Here is a 21,876-nt window from a genome sequence, read left to right on the forward strand (position 1 = left end):
TAGGCCTTGTGTTCCCAGCAAGCTCCCGTCTGATAAGGGGCTTTTTAGCCCTCAGGAGCCCGGACAGAAGACACAGAGTGATTTGTGTCTTCTCCCCATTGATCTGGTGGAGGTGACTGAATACTACATTTCTCTTCAGGGGTGGGATGGGAAATATGGAGAGGCCAGGGGCCCAGGAGTTGGTCCAGCTCTGACCAGATGGTTGGATGGGAAGGCTGCTCCTCTGTGAATCCAATTCTTCCATTAAAATCCTTCATCCTAAAGCACACCTGGCTCAGCGGGTTTCTTCAAGGCCTTCCCTGGGCCTCAGGTATAGGAGACGGCAGAGGGGCTAGAACTGTATCAGCCTCTTTCCCATTCACCACAATTCTCGGTTGCTCCCGGGAACTGCCACTGTGCTGGTCCAGAACAGGAGGAAGGAATAGAAACAAGAATTCAGGCCGGGTATGGTGGCAAAGGTCTGCGATTCCAGCTCTTGAGAAGCAGAGGCAGGAAGATCAGGGCTATACTTGACTACATAGTGAGCTACCCGAAACCTGGTCTCCAAAACAAAACAACAACAAAACCCAAAAGCTTGCTATCTGAGATCTTAGCCAACTTCCACAACACACCCTACTCTAGTTCACAAGCTCTCCTCTTCTGAGCTTGGGAGAGAGGTGATTCCCAAGTGCCCTAGGACAAGGTCACAGGCAAGGGCAAGCTCTTATTCCAGAGCAACCCAGGACACACCAGGGGCTAGATTGCCCTCTATGTCCACTTGTGGGGAGGTCCAAGCTTGGCGCCTCCACAAATCATAGGCTCTGGTAACAGGCAAGAGTCGTGAGGCTGAACTTCAGTCAAGCCCCACCTAACGTCCAGCGGGAAGGTTTCCCTCCCCTTTCCTTCCTAACATGGGCTCCCTTGTACATACAGTGTGGGTGTGGGTGTTGGGAGCAGTTGCCCATAGTCTGACCCATAGGACTCTCCTCAGTGTTTGGAGAGGACTCTGACCCCAGCAACTCAGGAATGGACACCAATTGCAGCGTGATTTATTGGACAAGACGTGCACTTTTGATATGGCCTCAGTAACCACGGTTTCCTTCACTCAACAGTACAGGACCAGGGTACAAGGGCTCAAAGATAAGACAGACAAATTCTCCCCATGAGCCAACAGGGAAGCAAGGGGCAAAGGGAGCCTCTTTCCTTCTTCCTTCCCTATCACTCTGGGCTTCAGTTCACTCCTGTCTTGGGAGAGAACTGAGCAGGGATACCTGGGGGCAGTGTGCATCACAGCCTGAAGTGGGTTAGGGCTGACATTGTCCACCAAAATACCTGGCTGGACCATTCAACTTCTCCTCACCCGGCCCTACGATCTGGCCACTGTTCCAGTCCCCCTGTGGATACAGTTAAAAAATACAAAAGCGGATCCGATGCAGGACATTATGTGCAAAGAGAGAAGGGACCGAGTTTCTGCAGTCTCTTAGCCACAGCCCCCAATGACAGGAGTGGCTGAGGTCAGGGTGTGCTGAGCAGTTCTGGAAGTCTCTTTTCGTCCAGAGAGGATGAGCAGCCGTCGTCGCTAAGCTTAGGGAAGGTGGGGTTGACGAAAGAGGAGCAGAGACTTAGAAGGGTAGGACCAGAGGCGTGCGGGGATGGGGAGGGGTGGGAGGAAGAAGGTAGGGTGGGGTGGGGTGCTTTTCCCTGTCCCTCGGCCAGTCAGAAGCAGGTGGCTGGTGCCTATGGGAAGCCAGTGGGGAAGAGGCTGAGCGGCTGGCTCTCGTTGGTAGGGAGCGGAGATCTGTAGCCATCAAAGTTCCTTGGGATGCTGCCACTGGTGGAGCCTGAGCTGTTACTCAGAGTCTCGATGCTTCCCTCTCGCTGAAGTTCTGCAAAACAGAGGAGAGGTGCAGGCTTAATCAGAGTGGGCTGGAGGTGGGGGCGCACCCTGGGCTTGGCTGCTCACCATGAAGCCCCACTGTGGGTCCATTCATACTCTTTTGCAGGGAGGCTCATGCCCACCTGCCTGCCTGCCATATGGACCAAGTGGCAACTCAGCTCACAGGGAGGCTCACTCAGAAGAAGCGCCCTTGGCTAGCAGACTCCAGCTTTTGACTTGGGCGTCTCTATCACTGTGGGGAAGCCTTGAGGGCAGGAGTATAATCCCCTGCCGTCCTGTGTGGATGGCTCTGTTACTTGTGGTTAGCTAGCACCTGCACTCCTGCTTGGCCAGCGTTCTCCTCCAGTTCCTCAGTTCATGCCATCCAGGATCAGCAGGTGGGCAGAAGCTAGGTCAGGAGAAGAGAAGCCTGCCTACCAGATCTGTCGCTCTTCTTGCTGACCTGTCCCCAGAGCTCCGTCCCAGCTTGGCCATCCATTGTTCCCTTACTCTCACCTACAAAAGCTCCCTGCTAGCCAGTCTTGAGCTTCTAGAAAGTATATGCCTTCCCTTGGGGGGAACCTATTCTACTGGAGAGAGGGTCCTCTCCTTGCATGAATATTTCCTCGTAGCTCGCCCAAAGTCTCCTGGCGACCCATAGAGTGGATGTGCTGAGTTGATCTGTAGAGAACAAGGTTCTGCTGTCCTAGTCCCTGTACCTCCACACGGCTCTTCTGGAAACAGCACACAGACCTATCTTGCTTAGCTATGGTAACTTTAACTGTCCCACCATCTCTTCATCCAAGACAGTAACTGGGGCAGGCAGAGGGCTGGGAATAGGACTCCCTGCTCGCTGGATTTATTCATTGGTTTTCTCAGGGTGGTCAGTTCCTCTTCACTGGTGGCGAGCATGTGTACGGACAGTTTCTGGAGTCTTTTCCAAGCTCAGATGGACCCTACAGCTCAACTTCTTCCCCCGAAGCCTGCAACTATGGAGTTTTGCTTGTCTGCCTCACGAGTGTAGTATCTCAAAGCAGTTACTCGAAACATCGAGGTACACCCAGAAATACACTCCTCTGATAATGGTTTCAGAGCCTGGGATCCAGGCTGCAGCCGCCCCAGGCCCCTGCCGCCATTGACATGCAGCGCAGCTGGCTTTGGTTAGGGAGTGAGGGTTCATGGCCTCCACTGGGTTGGCCATCACCAGCCAGCTATTCACACACTCTGAAGACACACTACAGTCCAAGCTGGGCTGCCCAGCAGCAGCAGCAGCAGCAGCAGCCACAAAATGGGACAGGGAAATGGTAACTATGCCAGTCATGTCTGGACGTGAGCCCAGGCTAGATGAGCACACCAGGATATTAGAGATTCCCATCAGGTTGTGAGCACTGTAAGTAAGGGGTGGTGGTGGCGGGGACACAGGCTAGGAGCTGGATGCTGGCTTCCTATGAGGCCTTGGTCCTGGGAAAGCCATGAAATAGCTCTGTATGCGCAGAAAGATGAGGAGGGGGGCTCCTCAGATCTTTTCCTCCTGATGGGCTTTCAGGTTCGCCTTCATACGGGATACAGCCATTGTGCCACTAGAGGGGCAGTGCTGGAGAGCCAAGGGAAGGCCCTGAGCATTAGTGAGCAAGCAGCAGACTCCAGGAGAGCTCCTCCTCCTCTCTGTTTTCCCCACAAGCAAGCCCAGAATTTCCCAGAGAAACCCAAGGACCCAGATAGCTTTTAGAGGCCCATGCCCTCCTGCGCAGCCATCCTGGCACTAGGGGGCGCTGACAGCAGGGCCAGAAGGGCAGAGAGAAGCAGGCAGTAGCGAGAAAGGCAGGGGCCTCCTCAGGATACAGATGGGATGGATGCAGGCCCAAAGAAGCGGGTCCCAGATAAAGGAGCAGGAGAGACCATCAGGAAGGGAAGGGTAGCTCCTTTGCCGAGCAGAGGGAGAGCCCCAATAGGCTTGATACAAAGTGCAACATATCCACACTGCCAAAAGGAAGCTGAGGAGTCCACAGGGCAGGCCCAAGCCCTGCAACCCACTGACCCTTGGTGTAGGCCCTGGCAACACCCTGAAGCCGTCTTGGTGACCCCACCACAGGAGTCTGCATGAAGGCACCCCATCCGTCAAATGACAGTGTAGGGACAACTGCCAGAGGGTTACAAGATGGATTTGCTCCCTTGGAGGCCAGGCATGGCTCAACTGCCTGGCTCAAGCTTTCTCTTTGTTATTTAGGCCTGGGAGAGAGAGGGCCTGGCCAGCTTCCTCCTTGCCTCCACATCGGGGGCACCTAAGATTCTGCTGACTTTGTCTCCTTTCAGTATTGCCCAGGCTAGTTTGAACTGGTCACTGGGTCCCCGGATCTCCATACGTATCCATCGAAAGCCAGGACACTCTACAACATCTTGTTATTCCTTCACTTAAAGATTGCCACTGACTCTTCAGGGTCCCTAAGGCATAAACTCCCTGGCACTAGCGAATGGCTGTGCGCAGCCTGACACCCCAGGGAGGTCTCACTGGTGTTTTCTGTTTGAATGAGGAGCGTGTCTGGGCAGCCCGAGGCCACTGGGACCCAGTGCCCGCTCATCTCTCTAAGCTGTCTATGGGGGTCCATTCCTTTGTGAACCGAGATGGGCACCGCAGAGCCCCTAGGCCTACTGAACTCCAGCTAGGTCCCCTGAACACATCCAAGTGCATCACCCCCGCCCACGGAGGACAGGCCCTGGCAGGGAGTGTGGGCCTCATCTCTGCTTCCCCAGTCACAACTCCCAGGACTGAAATTCCCAGCTTGCGCAGAAAGATAACTTCTGGAATGAACGATGTGGTAGGGAGAGATGGGACCTTTCTCCAGCATGGACTGGGGGCTTGGCTGGTTCTGGGACAGTCTCTGGGGGGGCTCTCCTACGTCCCTGCGGTCAAACCAGAGCTCTCTTTGTCCCTCCAAAGACGCAAGAGTGACAGTGTGTGGGAAGTGAACGTGGAGGAGGGGTGGATGCACGCTGGACCCCCGCTTTGAATCACCCCACCCAGCCCTAGGAGCAAGCGGCGAGCGGAAACGTGTGGCCTTACCTTCCTCCATCCCGAACGCATGCTTTGTTACTGTTGGGTTGTTCGCGGACGCTGGGCTGTTGGCATTGTTTTTTTTTTCCTTTTTTTTTCCCTTTTGAAAAGAAAAGCATTGAGGAATCTTTTTCTTTTTCTCCTTTGAGAGATACGGACAATGATCCAGAAGAACACTGATCTCCACAAGCAGAAGGAGAGGGTGGAGGGAGGTGCGGGGGTGGCACACGGGAGGAGGGCGGTCTCGCAGAGGGGTTCTGTTGTCCAGGACACTGACATGCACGTGAGGCGGCGGGAGACTGACCAGTCATGGGGGGACGGGCCCAGAGGTAGAGGTGTTGTGAATCTTTCAGTACCGGGTGAGGGAAGAGGAGTCACACAGTAAGCATAATACAATAGCTTCTACAAGGGGGACACACAGGGACCTAGGCCCATGCAGTGCCAGATGGGGCCCCATGCAGGTGGGGGTTGCTGGGAGAGGAAGAGGAAGGAGGCAGGCTGAAGAGTTTTCTGGGGGAACCCTGGACATTTGATTTAGTGGCCTGGTTTTGGCTCAACCCCTACCCCCACCCCATCCTCCCCAGCTCTCAGCAGTTTTCCTGCAGTGTATGTAGACTCCCAGTGAAGCCTAGCAGTAACTGGCCAGGGCCAGGCAGCTAGAGAGGCTCCCCCAGCAGCACCGAGTCTGGCTCATGGGAAGGTTGGCTATAAGAAAGCTTGCCACCCCTCACACTCCCCCTTCCCCCAGCTTGGACTCAGATTGTGCCCTCATATTCTCCAGGGACTTGGTGACTCTGGAAGGTAGGAGTGACAGCCTTGTCTTGCATATAGCAACACCAAGGACAAACGGGAAGCCATGGGCCCTGGGTTCACCCTAGAGGGAGAACTGGCACTGGGGCAGGCCACAGGATGCCAGACTCCAATGCCCACTACTGCCCACATTCCCCATCCCCTACTGGTCTTGCCAGAAAACAAGCTTGTTACTGTAGCTGATTCCCGATGGCACAGGCTGGGATGGGCAGGCCTCAGGGGACAGGAGAGGACAGCAGAGGCAACAAGGAGAAGGGGGAGGCCTCTGCTCTCACAAAATAAATAGGCCTAAAGAGGAGGAGGCCTTGTCTGTATGTCACCCCCACCCCACCCCCCATTCCACATGGTGCTTGTCTCAGGGCAAAGAGAGGTGGCTAGCCTCTCAGAAGGACTCCGGTTACCTGGGAGCACCAGCCCGGGTGCACACAAAGAGGGGCCGTACTCAATCTCCGTGAGGAGACAGGCACAGCTGCCCCTGATCCTCATCCTACACAGTGGGTACGGCCACTTGGCCAAGCATGAGTCGCTGTGCCACAGCTCTGTGTGGATGCTGACGAGTGACGGGGTTTTAGGGGTGATGGCATGACTTTTCGCACATCAGCTACTTGTACTGAGCAACGTGAGGTCTGGCTCCCCATTCTCTAGAGAGGGAGGAGGACACAGAGGACACTAGGCCTTAGTGAGACTTGGCACAGCTGTGGCAGCCTTAGTGAGAGGAGGGCTCTGGCAGAAGGCCAAAGTGAATTCTGCAATGGGCTGGGCATTCTTTGGGTCTGAGCCTCGGAGGGCTCCTGGCTGGTGCAGCGTTGTAGGGAGCCCAAGTCTCCAGGACCCAGAAGAATCCCCTTGGACCTGCAAGGGCAGTGCTGTGTGTGTTTGGAAGAGGGTACCCCGGGGCCCAGACTCAGCCTTGGGGCAGTCCTGGGACTTCCACCACCGCAAAAGGATCGGCGGCCCCAGCTACTGCATGCCCTGGGAGTCAGCCTCTGTGCTCTGTGCACACATGAGTGCCAAGATGCTGCTCATTACAGGGATTAGCAGAGCACTTTTATTAGGTCCTGGCTGTAGCCACGTACCCGAGGTCCTAAACTAACCACCCAGGCTGCCCAGTAGGAGTGGGATTAGACCTGGTGGGAGGAGTCTGCCCCTGCTGAGACTATAGCCACTTCCTGTGGCGAAGAGGGGTAAGCCTTCCCTAAGCGGCTGACTCAGAACTTCAGCCAGAGAAGAAAGGCAGGTGGGCCGCCCTTCTACCTGGGATGGAGGAAGCAGTCCAGGGAGGCTGTTAAGAGCAGGGGCTCTGGGTTCCTGAGCATAAGGACAGCAATGTCTGTTTCAGAGCCTGGCCATAGGAATGAAATTAAATAATGTATGTACAGCACAGCACAAAGTGCTCAGAGCCTCCAGTCAGCAAATGTGAGTTACTATTATTGCTGCAATCGAATCAGTCACTGCGATTATCCCCAGGACTCGAGGGCCCTCTCCAGCCTCCTCCCCCTGCAGGTGGCCCTGCCACCCAAGCCCCCACCAGTTCTGCCTCCACTGGAGTCTGGGCAGAGATTCTTTTTAATCAAGAAATGGTGCAGGGAGGAAGACGGTGGATTCGTGTTTACAGCTTTTCATTTCCTTCCTTGCCCCCTTCCAAACACCCTCTCCCAAGATGGAGAATAAATTCCCAGCCCTGTTGACATGCATTGATTTCCCTCCTACGTCTACCTCCCAGCTCTCCACTTTAGGGGGGGCTGTGGTAAAGACCCCCTGCCTGGGGTGGGCTTGGTGGGAGCTCAGGGCAGCGATATAGAGAGGCCAGCCAAGAGCCCCTGTCTTGCCCAGCGCAAGAAAAGATTTGTAAAAAAAACAAACAGTTCTCAGTTCCTTTTGCTTGAGGGTTCTTGAGTGGAGAGGCAGGTGTGTGTTGGGTGGGGGGAAGGGGAGTCCCCTCATTAAGAAGTCAGACTGACCAGCATCTCCCCTTGAAGGGATAAAAGTGAGGGGACCAGACGACCACAGGATAGATACAAGTTCAGATGGGGTCTGTCTCAAGCAAGCCATTTTGTTAGCAAGAAGCTTGCTCACAGGGGCTAGAAGTAGCTAGGCAAGACAGCACAGAAAGAGAGAGAGAGAGAGAGAGAGAGAGAGAGAGAGAGAGAGAGAGAGAGAGAGAGAAGGGAAGATGGGAGGCCTGAATGCTTCCTGGGGCTGAGACCTGGACCGATGGTCTTGATGTCACCTGGGAAGTGACTGGACCTGGCAGACATGGTGAGGGGTTGTCTCATCCAGCTCAGGGCCTGTCCATCGCTGTTGGAGGATGACTGAGGAGGTAGAGGCTTGCTCAGGGGGGGACACAGATGGTGTGGTGTTGGCTGAGACTGTTGCTAACTGTGACAGCACCATCAGAGGCCACAGCCTCGTCTGGAGCCAGCCTCAGCCCCCAGGGCCCGTGTTTTAAGAGGTTAAAGTAGAACAGCTGAAGGAAGCAGCCTAGATGGAGGCCACAGCTTTCTTTCCTTTACACTTAGCTGAAGGCAGCCTGGCCCCTCCAGACCTTCCCTCTGTGCCCTCTCCAACCTTCCTTCCCGTCATGCTTCTACGCTTACAAAGATGCCAACAGTCAAAGGGCTTCCCATCCTGGTGAGGTCTGGAAAGGATGGAAGCTGAGGCTAGTGGAGACTGAGACAGGGGTCTTTGGGACCTTGCCTGGCTGGCCTTGGTGAAGCTGCAGGGCTAAGGTTGAAAAGGCTCCGCCTATTCAGATCACAAGAATCCTGGTTGGGAGATGAAAAGCAGGGCTAGCTCTGGCCTGCTCTTATCTCTGGGGCTTAACACCTACGTCTGAACCCAGATCCCTGGCTGGCTGACGCCAGTCTTCTGGTGTCTAACAACACACACAGCCTGGCGCCGGGAGTGCTTTCAGAGTGCAGCCGCCTGGGGCAACCCTCAGGCCTCCCATGAACATACCTGCCTTTCTCTTGGCTCAGCTTTGCCCTGTCTCAGATGCACACTGAGACACAGACCATCAAGAGAGAATGAGGCTAAGACTCTATGGTCTATCCTGTCCCCCAGCCATCAGCCACCAGTGGTGAAGGCGTATCTCAGGTGTTTTCAGCTCAGGGAGCCTTGGCCACGGGGCCATGCCTGGTGACTAAGAGTTTCAGCTACTACTGTGGAGAGACCTGAGGCCCAAGAGAGCTCAGGTGCTTCTGGGTACCCACAGCCTTTAGGCAGTGATAGTGGGGGCCAGTACTAGGAGGGGGCAATATTTAGGGAGACAGATGGACCAGCAGAGTTCTGCTTTAAGCATCCACTCAGAAACCTGGCAAAGAGCCCCCGGGAATTCGGTTCTCAACAGCAGGCCAGTGTGGTACCAACCCCACTGCATAGGGGCCTGGAGGCAGGCCAGACAGCTGAAGCCCTGGTGGGCCCACGGAAGAGGGGTGTGTGGTGACAGGAGAGGGGTACATTAGAAACGCAGAGGAAGGAGAATGAAAGCAGGGGTGTGACATGGAGGAAGAGAAGCTGGGGAGGGGAGGAGCTCTCAGAAGGAGGCCTGTCTTGTCTCGTGGCCACATGGTCTCTAGTCTCTCTGCTAGAGCTGACCAAATGTGTCTGTGTAGGCATGTGTGTGTTGGGGGGGGCACTGGAGTTCTGGGCAGAGCTGATTACAGGGTGGCCCCACATCTCTTGAAGAGCAACATCAGGTTGGTGGGTGGGGTCTGGCCAAGAGAAGCACTGATCTGCATGTGGGCCGGAGCCTACTCTCCCACGCATGGGGTCTTGTACCATCAGGGTGGCAGTACCCCACTGCCAGGAAACTCACACCATCTGAATCCCCCTAAGTCTTAGCGTCCAAGGATAAGATAGAAAGACCAGTAACCCATGCCACACCCCTCAATACTCAGTGACCTTCCCAGCACCCAGCATATTAAAGGAACTCTTCTGTCACAGACTACAAGGGAACAGAAAAGGCAAAGTTGAACCGGCCCACACTTCCCCGCTGAGGCATTGGTGACTGGCTAAAGCCAAGCTTCGGTTATCCCCGACTGAGTTCCCGACAGAGCCACGAGGAGAGAGAGGGTTATGGGAGGGACACTGCTCTGACCCTAGTGCTGTCACAGAGTGCAGAATAACCTGGGAAAGTCACCTGGATTTGCAGACGGTGAGGGGACAGTGTGCTCTAGCGGTGTCGTGGGGTGTGTGTAAGGCTCTCAGGAGAGTACCTTAGACACCTGGCACCTTAGGCGGAGTGAGGACCTGAGCTAGAAATTACTTCTGCTTCTCGCCCAGGTTCTGAGCCTTGGCAGACGCCATTTAAGGCTGACTCAAGGGTTGGGCAGCAGAGGGACATATCTTTGGGGATGGAGAAGCCGGGCCCTGTGCATGACTTTGTTGTGTGGGTCCTAATGGGGGGGGGAGGCTAGAAGGAGTCTCATAAACTGGACATGTGTGTCCCGTCCCACACAGTCCTGAAAAGGAGACACTCCGTGGGAACCAGGCGCGCAGCAGCTGGTGCCAACCCGCCCTCCTCTTCAAGTGTGGCTACCAGGCCTGGAGGCCCCTGGCAGATGAGCTAGCCTCCAGCCTTAGGAGATAGCACGGAGCCGCAGCCCACGGGAGAGATGCTACGCTTTGAACACTGCTGACCAGTGGGGACTGGAGCCACATCTGGTTCTCATTGAAATGTCCAAGTGTAATTAATGCTCTACAACGTGGCGGAAGGGTTCGGTAAGACGTGTTTACCCCCCTTCCATCAGGACTAAGAAATCAGTTTCTTGTTCCACCAGCGGACCAGCCCTCTTTCCTGTGGCTGGCCTGCCCTAGTCTGAGAGGGCAAAGACCTGCCCATCCCCCATCTGTTTGTCTTTATTCTTTTGTCTTTCCCTCTCTGTTTCCTTCCTTCACTCCCTCCCTCCTTTCCTTCTGTTGCCACAGGTTCTCATTGTGTTCTACAAGCTAGTCTTGAGCGCCTCAGTTTGAGAGCTCTTTCCACCTCAGCCTCTTGAGTAGCTTGAACTACAGGTGTGGGCCCTTATGAACCACAGACTGAACTACAGGTATGTGTCCTCTCATCTACTTTCTAGAACGCACGGGTGGGGCCAGCAGTGGGCATGTGATACACAGGGTACTCCCCCCTCACGCTGTCTACCCACACTACACTGAAGGCTGTGACTACAGTGTGTAGTCCACACTGGGAGCTGGTGGGCGGGGGAGGTGACTGTCACCATTCCTCCTGTGAGGCTCTTCCCCAGCCCTGAGGAGGAAGCCTGGCTTACTTCAGTGCAGCCTATCCCTTCCACTGGGAGACACGGGGTGTCCTCTCACACTGCACTAAGGGAATCCCTTCTTTGTAGCCGCATATGACAGGCAGCTGATTCTGGAGGTGCTGCGACAAGAGGTCCTGCCACCTTGCACAGTGGCCCTAAGGCCCAGGGCAGGGTGAGGCAGGTCCTTGCGTGGGGATGCCCCTACCCGGCTCATACACAAAGGGGCATCAGTCTACCAGATGAGAGCCAGAGAGAGAGGTCTGGGCCATGAAAGGAATGCCTTGGGCCTTCATCTAAGAGCTCAGAACAGCAGGGACAGCAGGATCTGAGGAAGATTGTTCAAAACCACACCCCCAGGGCATCTTCCTTCCCAGGCTCCTGCTTGGGACCTCACCACAGCCAAGCAGAGGGCTCCGGGGATGCTGCTCCCCCAGCTTCCCTTCCCACCCGAGCATCTTCAGTTTATGGCGCCTTTTTACTCAGGGATTTATGACTTTCATGGTAATGGGCTCCATTCTATTTCCTCCGCGCTGATATTTCTAATCATTACGGTGTGGCTTTATGAGCATTTCTTAATAAGTGGAGGTATTTTTTTCCCTTTGAAACAAACTGCCCTGTGAGTTAATGACTTGTTGTGGGTGTGGGTGCGACCCAGAGACAAGTGGAAGTTGGGGAGGGGCTGACAAGGGTTGGGGCTGTATGGAATCTTTTAGATTTAAACAAAACTGTGCTGAGGTCCCTTTAAGACTCTTGGTTCGCGCCCATACTCAAGGCTCACTAACTGCTCACAGGCAGCTTCAACCATGCACGGGCACTTGTGGCATCCGTGGGCTGGTCAGCACTCTCCCGTAGGATGGGTAGGAACCTACCAGTCCTAGTCCTTTTGTATGTGTTGCCAAATACAAGCTAGGCCCTGGTAGGCAATTTAATTCTTTGGTGGCATTTAGGTTAGGACCCCGTACTTGGTAGCTTCTCCACTGATGAGTAAAGTTTTAAGGAAACGGACCCAACTCCCTGTCCAGTGGTTCCACGCTAAGTCTGACAAAAGAGACTCATCAGGATGAGGCCTCTGTGGCCCCCCGTCATGGTCTCAGCCTGCGCTGCAAAGACTGTGCGCCTGCGCCATGGCGGGTGTGTGTGTGTGTGTGTGTGTGTGTGTGTGTGTGTAGGGGGGGTGTCTTAGTTAACTACAGTGGTGCCACCCTTCCCTGACTGCGGCCCTGCCTTTGTGCTGGTCTCAGACAGGCTGCTGGTGCCGGGCCCTATTCATCATTCAATTCCGCTGGCTTGGATGAGCCTCGCCATTTGCTCCTCCAGGAGGATGACAAATCTAGAAATGCCAGTCCACTTCGGTGGATTAAGATATTGATTTGCCCGGTGAGCAGAAGTGCATTTGTTCTGCCAGCCTTCCAGTGGGTAGGAAGGGGTTAACCAAATGTTTATCACAAGGCTGGCTTCAGAGTTGAAAGTAATGTGATCAGTAATGAATTTTGTGTTACATTAGGTTGTATAAATGGACAGACAAGCGCAGACAACAAGTGGCCAGGAGTCGGGGCTAATCTAATGATGTAAAAATAGAGACAGCACCAATTATACCAGGGGCCAGCTCCAGGCTCCTGCAGGGACTGCAAATGAATAGGTACAAATCAAATTACTCACTAATAGACGCACTACAAGAGGGGCAGTCAATGGTAAATGCATTAGAGCCCAGTGACCTCTCTGCTCTGCACAGCAGAGTCCCAAAATTTGACTTCCATCTTCAGAGTGGGGGGCAGGGAGTGGCGCTCTCAAAGAAACTCTTGTTGGGTGAAACATGGCCACCGCTCCCTATCCCAAAGCAGAAGAGACCTCCTGTCCTGGCTGACCTCCAGTGCTTCCTGAAGCCTGAGCTCCAGGGGAGGGGAGACACCCATGTGAGGGGCATAAAGAGCGGTAGGACCAAGCCTTCCGTACAGGCAGACAGGTTACATACCCAAACACTTCATAGCCATGTGTCTCCCGGGGGTGCTGTTTTTGACTGCTACGTCAAGGGCTGTGTCTGCATTGGAAATAAAATAGTTCTTTAAAGTCGATCACACAATGAACGGACCTCCCAAGAGTCAACAAGAGCTGAGATCAAATTGAGGAGATAGCAAGATCTGGTCTGACCACCGATGGCTTCGCAGGGTGGAATTCTGTGGTCTGTTCCAAGGTCCAGCACATCTCGATTTCCCATTAGCCAAAGCTAGCGATAGCCACCCCTTCCTTCTTCCTCCTCGGTCTCCCACGGCCTGAGTTCCTCTATTCCTGCTTGCTTCAGGGGGTGGGAAGGGAAGGCTGAGGATGTAGGCCCAGGCTTTGGGGTAGCTCCTTGTATATTCGTCCATGTTCAAAGCTGCTTGACACTGCGCTGCGCTTCTTTGGGAGGGCTTGTGGTCTCATGCTCAGAGGTAACCCTGGATCCCCACAGTCAGCTCTTGGGGTTTGGGGATGAATGAAGTATGAAACCAAAGAAGCTCTAAGTCTTCCAAGAACTGGTCCAAGCTCCATGGAGGCGTGGTCGCACAGCCTTGATTCACATTGCCCCAAGCACCCTAAGGCCAGCACCACACTTGCACACATGAATGGAGATGCCATGCTGCTCGTGGCCAGCTGGCGCCTGGAGACACAGGGAACGTGCCAGTGTGATGGGCACGGAGGTGAGGGTAAGGAAGGGAGAAAGGCGTCCGAATAAATGAAGGGACTAGGTCTCCCCAAACTTGATTAAATGCAGAGGGGTGAACTGCAAGCTACTGAGCTACAGGAACAAGACACGTGTGGCGGACGGGGACAGGCACAGCTAGAAAAACTAGAGGATTCAGCCGGCAGACTTAAAATTGTCTCAGGCAGTGGGGTCTGCAGGTTCCTGGGGCCAGAGGTAGTGTAGGAAGTGCAGGCAGCAAGAAGCTGGAGCCCTGTCTGCTGTATTTGCTGTGGGCAATCCAAAATGTCTCATGCATAATGCAGTCAAGGGTCATCTCTGCCCTCTTCCTTTCCTGCCGATGTCCCTGTTTCCTAATCTATGGTCCCTCGCCATCTGAGAAGCTGTGGCAGAAGGGAAGGGGGGCATTTATCCCCTACGGTGGTGCTCTACCTTACTGGGACCTCACAGTGATTAAAGGTGAAGGCCCTGCAGAGGAGGAGGGACCAAGAAGAATCCTCCCTTGGGTTAACCATTTACCCGCTGTAATGATACAGGGGAGGCCCCTGGCAACGGTCCTGCAGCCCTCCACCCTGTGCCCAAGCCCGCACATGCTCCGCAGTCCCTCTCCTTGGGGCGACATGTGGAAAGGATATGCTGAAGAGTCACCAAAGAGGCCACACTGGCACTTCCTCTTTGTTGACAAGAATCAGCATGCCATGCCATGGGCAAACAGGACATGTGCAGAGGAAACTTATTAGTCTGGACTCTCACTGCGGTTCCTCTGGCTGCAGTTCCAGAGGGGACAGAAGAGAGGGGCAGAAAAAGCAACCTCGCTGGAATCAGTTCTAAGACTTGGCCTGGAACTAACAAGTGTGTCTTTTGAGCAAGATAATTATTCCCATGGCTTTGGCTGCCTTTCATTTACCTCTCAGAGGCCACAAAAACCCAATCAGTCATTCAACAAACATTAACTGAAGCTCAGCCTGGCGGTCATCCCAGGGCTGCATGCTGGGCAAGGAGAACTGGCGGTTAAAGGTAACAAAGATGAATCAGATTGGGTCCAGGGAACAAGAACTGGGTCAAGATGCACCCGTGGCACTATGTATAAGGGAGGAGCAAAGGCCCCACAGAGCTGGTCTTTCCCCAGGTGGCATGGAGAAGGACATCAGCCAGAACTCCTTAATGGAAAAGTCAATGAACACCCTTTCCCAGGGCCAAACACCCCGAATGCAGCTTGTATGGAGAGGCTTTCAGGGAGCACATGTGGGCAAGGGGGTGAGCTGAAGGAGGAGAGTATAGGTTTGGTCCAAAGAAATGACTGTACAGAAGGCGTGGTCTACTTCAACGTGGACCAGTGTGCTGGGGAGCTGCAGTCGTATGCTTACAGGATGCTGGGGGAGACTGAAGTGGGATGGGAAGGTGGCTCAGGCAGGAGGAGGAGGCAGGGATGGCCTGTAAGACAGTTAAGATCCATGGCGAGAGCCTGGGTTGGGCTATGGAGACAGTTGGCATGTTCTAAGTAGGGAAGTGACCTCGGCTTCCCTGAGAATCGGGTCTCCATCCTTTATTGGGGTGCCCTTTTTGAAAAAAAAATGGGTCACATTCCGAGCAGGTGAGACTGGTAAGATGGTCAGAACTGGACACTCTTATTTTGGAAATAACGTTTTCCTTGGTGATGTTGGGAGATTAAACTCAGAACCCTGTGCACGGTAGATCAGCACTCTACCAGTGACTATGTACCCACTTATTTCAAATTCTCTCTCTCTCTCTCTCTCTCTCTCTCTCTCTCTCTCTCTCTCTCTCGACAGGGTTTCTTTGTCCAGGCTGTCCTGGAACTTGATTTATAGACCACACTGGCCTTGATCTCACGGAGATCCACCTGCTTCTGCCTCCTGAGTGCTGGGATTAAAGGTGTGCGTCACTACCACCTGGTTTATCGCTGGCTTTGGAAGCTGGAGAGGAACATCTAATAACCTGGCGTAATTGTGACGACAGGACATTTGCATAGCAGATAGAGTCACTTAAGCCCGCCCACCCTGCTCTGAGTGATGGGGATGATACAGACCACAGAGTGCAGTGTCCAGGGTCTGTTCACCACGAGGATGGGAAGCGAGTGCTCCCAGCATTTCCTGTTTCACTCCTAAGAGATGAGAGAATTAAACCCAGAGGGAGAAAAAGGCCCAGGGCCAAATGCTTTCTTCCCTGTCTTGAATCTAAATCTCACCAGAAGAGAAATAGTGTTTTTCCTAGTAGCAGCAGCTGGCTTAGGCACTGAAGGGACTCTCAAAACTTGGCCCTTGCTCCTGGCGGAAAATAGCTAGAAACAGGCACTAGGATGCTGGGCTAAGACACAAATAGCAGCCACCCACAATCCCACAGCTGTCCTTCCCCACCGTGCAGGGCAGCTTAGGTCTGTATGGCGGCTCTGGTCTCTGGGAGCTGTTCTGTCTCTCACCCTTAGCAGTTTGGACACCCGGGGCTGGAAAGGGCGCTCTGCTAAGTGTCCCATGGAGGCTCACATTTGGATAGCTGGTCCCCAGCTGGTGGTGCTATTTTGAGAGGTGGGTCCTGGCTACAGGAAGTGGTTCATTTTGCTCTTCTGCCCTCTATGAGGACACGGAGCTTTTCTGCCATACACTCTGGCCACCAAGATGTTCTGCCCAAGCAACCATGGACTGACCTCTCTGAAATCATGAGCCAAAATAAATCCCTCTTTTTTAAAGTTCTCCTGTATCTCTCAGAGCAATCAGAAACTAACACAGTGTGTTGGTCAACGGTTTTAAAGCCCCCTAGATTCCCCCTGGGCATGTCTATCAGGGCCTTTCCAGGTAGGCTTCATGGAGCGCTCCCTCTCTCTCTCTCTCTCTCTCTCTCTCTCTCTCTCTCTCTCTCCTGATGATGGATGTAGTATGACCAGCTGCCCAATATTCACGTCACCACGCCTTCCCACCAAAACAGATGACATTCCTGCCTTAACCATGAGCCCAGAGAAACCCTCCTTGCCTTGAGCTGCTTCTATCAGCAATGAGAAGAGTGACTAATGTATGCGACATTCTAGAAGATCACGCCCTGGGGCTGGGGAGAGAAGCCTGAGTTCTGCTTGCTTTAATCACTAATAGGTCCTGGTGGGAGCTGGGAACAGGAGCTAGAGAGAACAGACCACAACTCGGTGCTATCACCTCCCCCAGGGCTTCTCTCAATTCCAAGATAGGAACTGTGGCTTCCCTCTTCTCCCCTAGTCTGGTGAGGGACATGATAGATGGGAGAGAGCCAGCCTGCCATTGAGACCATAGAGAGGGTATGTGGGCCACCAAAGAGGTCATTGAGAGAAGACACTGAAAGAATTCTTGTTTTGTAATGCTATAGAAGGAAAAACCCAGGGTCCCTACAGACAAAGAACCTGGCTAAACTACCTCGATGATGGTGGTATTTTCCAGGGAACCTGGTAGTGAGGGGAAACAGGCATCTCTGAGGCAGAGATGCTCAGAGTCCTTGGTGAGAGAGCGAGACCCAGCCTAGAGAACTGGTTTGGAAGGGTCACACTTGTGATCTGGAGAAGGGAGGCCAGGAGGATGAAGAGATGGACAAGGAAAGTAAGGGAAGACTGTGGAGACTTTGGGTATCTGCTACACTGGGTATCATCGGGAGGACGGATATTATCATTCTCAAGAGACCAAAACGAAGGCTGGAGAGACTCAGTGGTTGAAGGCACCTGCCAACAGGATTGAACAACCTGAGATCTGGGTTCAATCCCTGGAACCCGGATGGTGGAAGGAGAGAGCCGACTTCTGCAAGTTGTCCACTGCCCTCTACATGAACCCCACTCAGTAAATAAAAAATAAAGAAATGTAAGAGGTTTTTAACAAAGAAGATGAAGATGAGAACCTTTCCCAAGGTACCTGGAGTCAACACCACTAAAATTCAGAGGGACAGAAGGTGGAGGAGACAGGAAGATCATGTTAGACCTCAGAGCAGCTTGGCCGGGCATGGTAGCGCATGTGGCCTGTGGGTGATGAGGCAGCCTAGCCTTGGAAAGGGCACGACCTTCACTTAGACACGTCTCAGTGTCATCTCTCTTGTTTTTCTTACATGTTTATGTGTGTGTGGTATGCATGCATTCATGGCTGTATGTGTGTAGGCACATGCTCATGGAGGCCCACGATAGATGTCAGGAGTCTAAATCACTATTTATTCTGGGAGGCAGGGGCTCTCAATATGACTAGTCTTGCTAGCAAGCTTGCTTCTGGGTTCCCTTGTCTATGCTCCTTCCCGCTGCTGTAATTATAGGTAGCCCGCCATGACCACCTAGCGTTTACATGGGTTCTGGGGATCTGCCTTCTGCTCCTCGTGTTTGCACGACAAACACTTGGTCCACTGAGGCCTGATCCCCAAACCCAGCTCTGGTTCTCCCTGCCCCGCCTACCACAAGGAGAGCACTCTTGTTCCCTGCTCCGCTTCATCGCGGCCTAGAAACGACAGAGCCATGAGATCATGCACTGTCCCAGTATTTGCTTCTTCCTTTAAAAAGGGGGGGAAACAAGAGAAGAGGAGAGAGAGAAACGAGAAAACCACAGACCTGGCAAAGGAACATGATGGGCATACAACACGCTGCTGGCTTCTACATGTTTGGCAAGGAAAGAGTTCTCCAGGGCACAACATTCTCCTGAGTGGCAACTGTTTTCATTTGAGATATGGGGCGGAGGGGGGCAGATTCTAACAGTTCCACTTTTAAAAAAAAGATACTTTATTTATTTTTATCTCATGTGTATGAGTGTTGCCTGCATGCATATATGTGCACCACACACATGCCTGGTGTACACAGAGGCCAGGAAGAGGGTGCTGGATCCCCAGGAACTGGGAATTACATAGGGGTATGATTTACCATGTGTGTGCAGGGAACTGAACCTGCATCCTATACAAGAACAGCAAGCACTATTAACCACCTGAGCCACCTCTGCAGCCCGCAACCTCTTTTTGAGACAAGATCTCCTGTAGCCCAGTGGACCTTGAACTTACTACTTAGCAGAGGATGACCTTGAACTTCTGATCTTCCTGCCTCTACCTACTGAGTTCTGGAAGGTATTGATGTGTACACCAACATCTTGGTAGAAATTGCCAATCTTCATGGCAGGATTAGGCTCCAACGCACTGAATTTCTAGGATTAGTGAACACATTTAACTAACTCCTTATAAAAGCTAACATTTATTTTTATTTACTGATTAAAAACATTACTTTTGTATGCATGGGTGTTTTCCCTGCATGTGTGTCTGTTTGTGTACTGTGTGTGTGACCTGCAGAGAGGAGAAGAGAGCATTGGTCGTCTGGAACTAGAGTCACAGATGGTTGTGAGCCATGTATGAGTGCTGGGAACTGAACCTGGGTCCTTTGGAAGAGCATCCAGCACTCTGAAGCAGTGAGCCATCTCTCCAGCCTCAGCTGCGGTTTCTTGAGACTTCATTTTCTACAGCCCTACAGTGAGGGTTGGCAGCAAAGCATGGGCTCCCCACATGCACACAGACCTTAATAAAGTTGTCTTTTGAAAAGCATATGAAATCACAGACCTCTGTTAATGAACTGACCATCTACAAACTATGTGATGTTCAAAATATGCTTCTCATGTTAGGAAGTGGGGAAAGCAGCACAGCCCTTTTGATAAATGAAGTTAACTGAAAACAATGTTAAAGCCTTGAATGCGGGGTCACTAAGATATGGACAGGCACTAGCAGAAGATCTAGCAGATCAACTACAGCCTTGGTTTTCAAATTGCCAACCACAGTTCACTGAAGAATCATGAAATCAGAGCGGTGTGCTTAGAGAGTGCTAGCATGCATGTCTGAGGCACCGCGCCCTGAAAGCCTGAGTATCTGGGAAACAGGGTCAGGGCGTAGTATGTATTTACAGCAGGGAGTGCGAGGCCCAGGTGGATGGAGCTGCCCCTTGACTGTTAGTTAGTAGGGATGGGAAAGGAGACTAGAATGTCACCAGCAAAGACAGTCCTTCTAGGCCTTGAGACTGCTTGGGAGTCCACAATACTTGAACCGGGATGCTGCGTTCTACACATAAGGCTTGGGGCTTTGGGGGTGAAGTGTTGGAGTAGGCAAGAGAGAATGAGAAGTCTGAACTACTGACTGGAGGAGTCGGAAAGTTTAGAATGGACTCCACGTGTACCTGAGTGTTTATTTAAATCCCCCTTTTAGGGGAGTATTAAATTATATATTTACCTAGACACAAAACAACTGGGATAAGCCCATATTTTGTTTATTTTAAAAAAAGAAAAGGTTCCCAGGGGCTCAGCTTGACTAGCTTGAGAACAGTGGGGATGGGTCTGGAGAGGGTGACCTAGCCAGGATGGCTTTGTATACCCCAAGTGGGGTGTGCCTAGAGAAGGAACTGCCGAGGCCAAGGCTGAGTTCTTAGAAGTGTGGATTTATCAGTAGGTGACTGGGTAGATGGTTCTGGAAATCAGGAGTGAGGTTGGTTTGGATGTTATCAGTTTACCCATAATGACTAAGTAGAGATTGCCTTGTGCTGAGGGAGAAGCGAACAGCCTTGAGAAGAGGACAGTCAGAGACAGCAGAGCCAGGGGCTAGGAGGGTTCACAGGCCCAGGTGGAGGTTCCTGGGTGTCCAGTGATGACTTCAGGGAGGAGAGTGGGGGGATGGGGACATGAGGCGCTCCTCTTTGGCTAGAGGATGTATAGCATCTGGGTGGTAGGGAGCTGACAGGATTTCAAATGACAACCATTCTCTGGCAGTGTGAGCTAGGGTATGGTGGGAGGTTTCAGGGGAATGGGGCAAGGAGGGGGGAAACAGAATGGCTGCAGGAGGAAGTGGCTGACGGCAAGATGGGGACTGAACACCTGGACTAAATAGAGAGCCGCGACGGGATCAGAGAACTGGGCGTCTCTGAAAGAAGGGAAAAGCCGGAAACCCCATCAACACGCAGGGGCTATGGAGAGCTTCAGGCAGACCTCAGCCAGTACACAACTGGCAGCTAGCAGTTGCAGACCTCAGTAAACAGTAGGCACCTAGGGAGACAGACCGCGGTAAACGGTGCCCAGGTGGGTGCAGACCTCAGTCAGCAGACAGATGCTGCCTATCTGCCACAAGCTGGGCTCTGTCCCAGGCACTGGCATTTGCTGCAGAGACGGGTGCCAAGCGAGACCAAAAGAGCGGGCACTAGCCACTGCACAGCACAGCCCAGTGGCTGGGGACCACTTATCTGTGGAGGCTCAAGGAAGAGCAAATGGCTCACTGCAGCAACACCAGAGCAGGGCTAGATGGACCTCAGGCTGGAGCCTGAGGCAAGGGATGATGGAGAGGTAACGGGTGGAAGGGGTTCTGGGCAATCAGAAAGAAAGCGGTTTGGCCAGTCACATCGCAGCTGGACCTGCAAACCCAGTGCCAGCTAAACAGACCGGCAGGCCAGCACCACCACGGAGGGCTAAACTGGCATCTGCACTGCAAGCTCACCACATTCTAAACGGATCTTCTCACACTTTAATATATGCACGTTAAAACTGGGGTGCTGGGCAAGAGAGCTCGCCTAGCGCGTGTGAGGCCCTGGGCTCAATCCCCAGCACTGGAAGAAGAATGTCAAGTTCCAATGCTGACAGAGCAGGGATGGACTCTGCAATTCTTTCTCCTTTGTCTGGCTCTGAGGACCAAACCCAGAGACTTGCACAGGCTACCTCCTCCACCAGAGCTCATCAGCTCCTCGGTGACAGCAGTGTTGCAGGTCACTAGAGTACCTTTAAAAATGATTTTCTTGGTGGTACACACCTTTAATCCCAACACTCAGGAGGCAGAGGCAGGTGGATCTCTGTGAGTGTGAGGCCAGTCTGGTCTACAGAGTGAGTTCTAGGCCAGCCAGGACTACACAGAGAAACCCTGTTTCAAAAAACCAATTTTTTTTCTTTTTTACTTAAAAAATGTATATTCCCATTATATACATCATGATGTCTGAAAACATATATACATTGCAGAATGTCTATTTAACATAAGAATGGCTAAACAGAGCTAATTAACACACATTACCGTATATACTTACCTTTTTTTTTTTTTTGGTGGTGAGGACATTTAATATCTATCTGCCTAGCCATTTTCAAGAATACTGTACGTTATTATTTACCAGAGCCAATCTATGGTGTGATAGATCTAACATAGGCAGCCTATCCAATGGCTCTCCACCTCCCCGTCCGTTTTGGACCTTACTTGTGTGACAGCTCATTTGTCC

The 21,876-nt window shown here is 52.8% G+C and overlaps 1 protein-coding gene across 8 annotated transcripts in view; it reads right to left on the bottom strand.

Annotated features, from left to right (window-relative positions):
* Positions 1-999: 999 nt before the first annotated feature.
* Positions 1,000-21,876, bottom strand: part of Bcas3 (BCAS3 microtubule associated cell migration factor) — a 499,936-nt gene continuing 479,059 nt past the window's right edge. For 3 of the 8 annotated variants that reach the window (XM_075991231.1, XM_075991234.1, XM_075991232.1), the window contains one exon: positions 1,000-1,865. In XM_075991231.1, the coding sequence (XP_075847346.1) occupies positions 1,717-1,865 (149 nt within the window). In that variant the 3' untranslated portion in view covers positions 1,000-1,716. Of the gene's footprint in view, positions 1,866-4,916; positions 5,008-12,950; positions 13,017-21,876 lie in introns of all 8 variants that reach the window. The other 5 variants (XM_075991230.1, XM_075991229.1, XM_075991235.1 and 2 more) reach the window with 3 other exon arrangements.

Source organism: Microtus pennsylvanicus, chromosome 11 (assembly GCF_037038515.1).
Source record: "Microtus pennsylvanicus isolate mMicPen1 chromosome 11, mMicPen1.hap1, whole genome shotgun sequence".
NCBI classification, from domain to species: Eukaryota; Metazoa; Chordata; class Mammalia; order Rodentia; family Cricetidae; genus Microtus; species Microtus pennsylvanicus.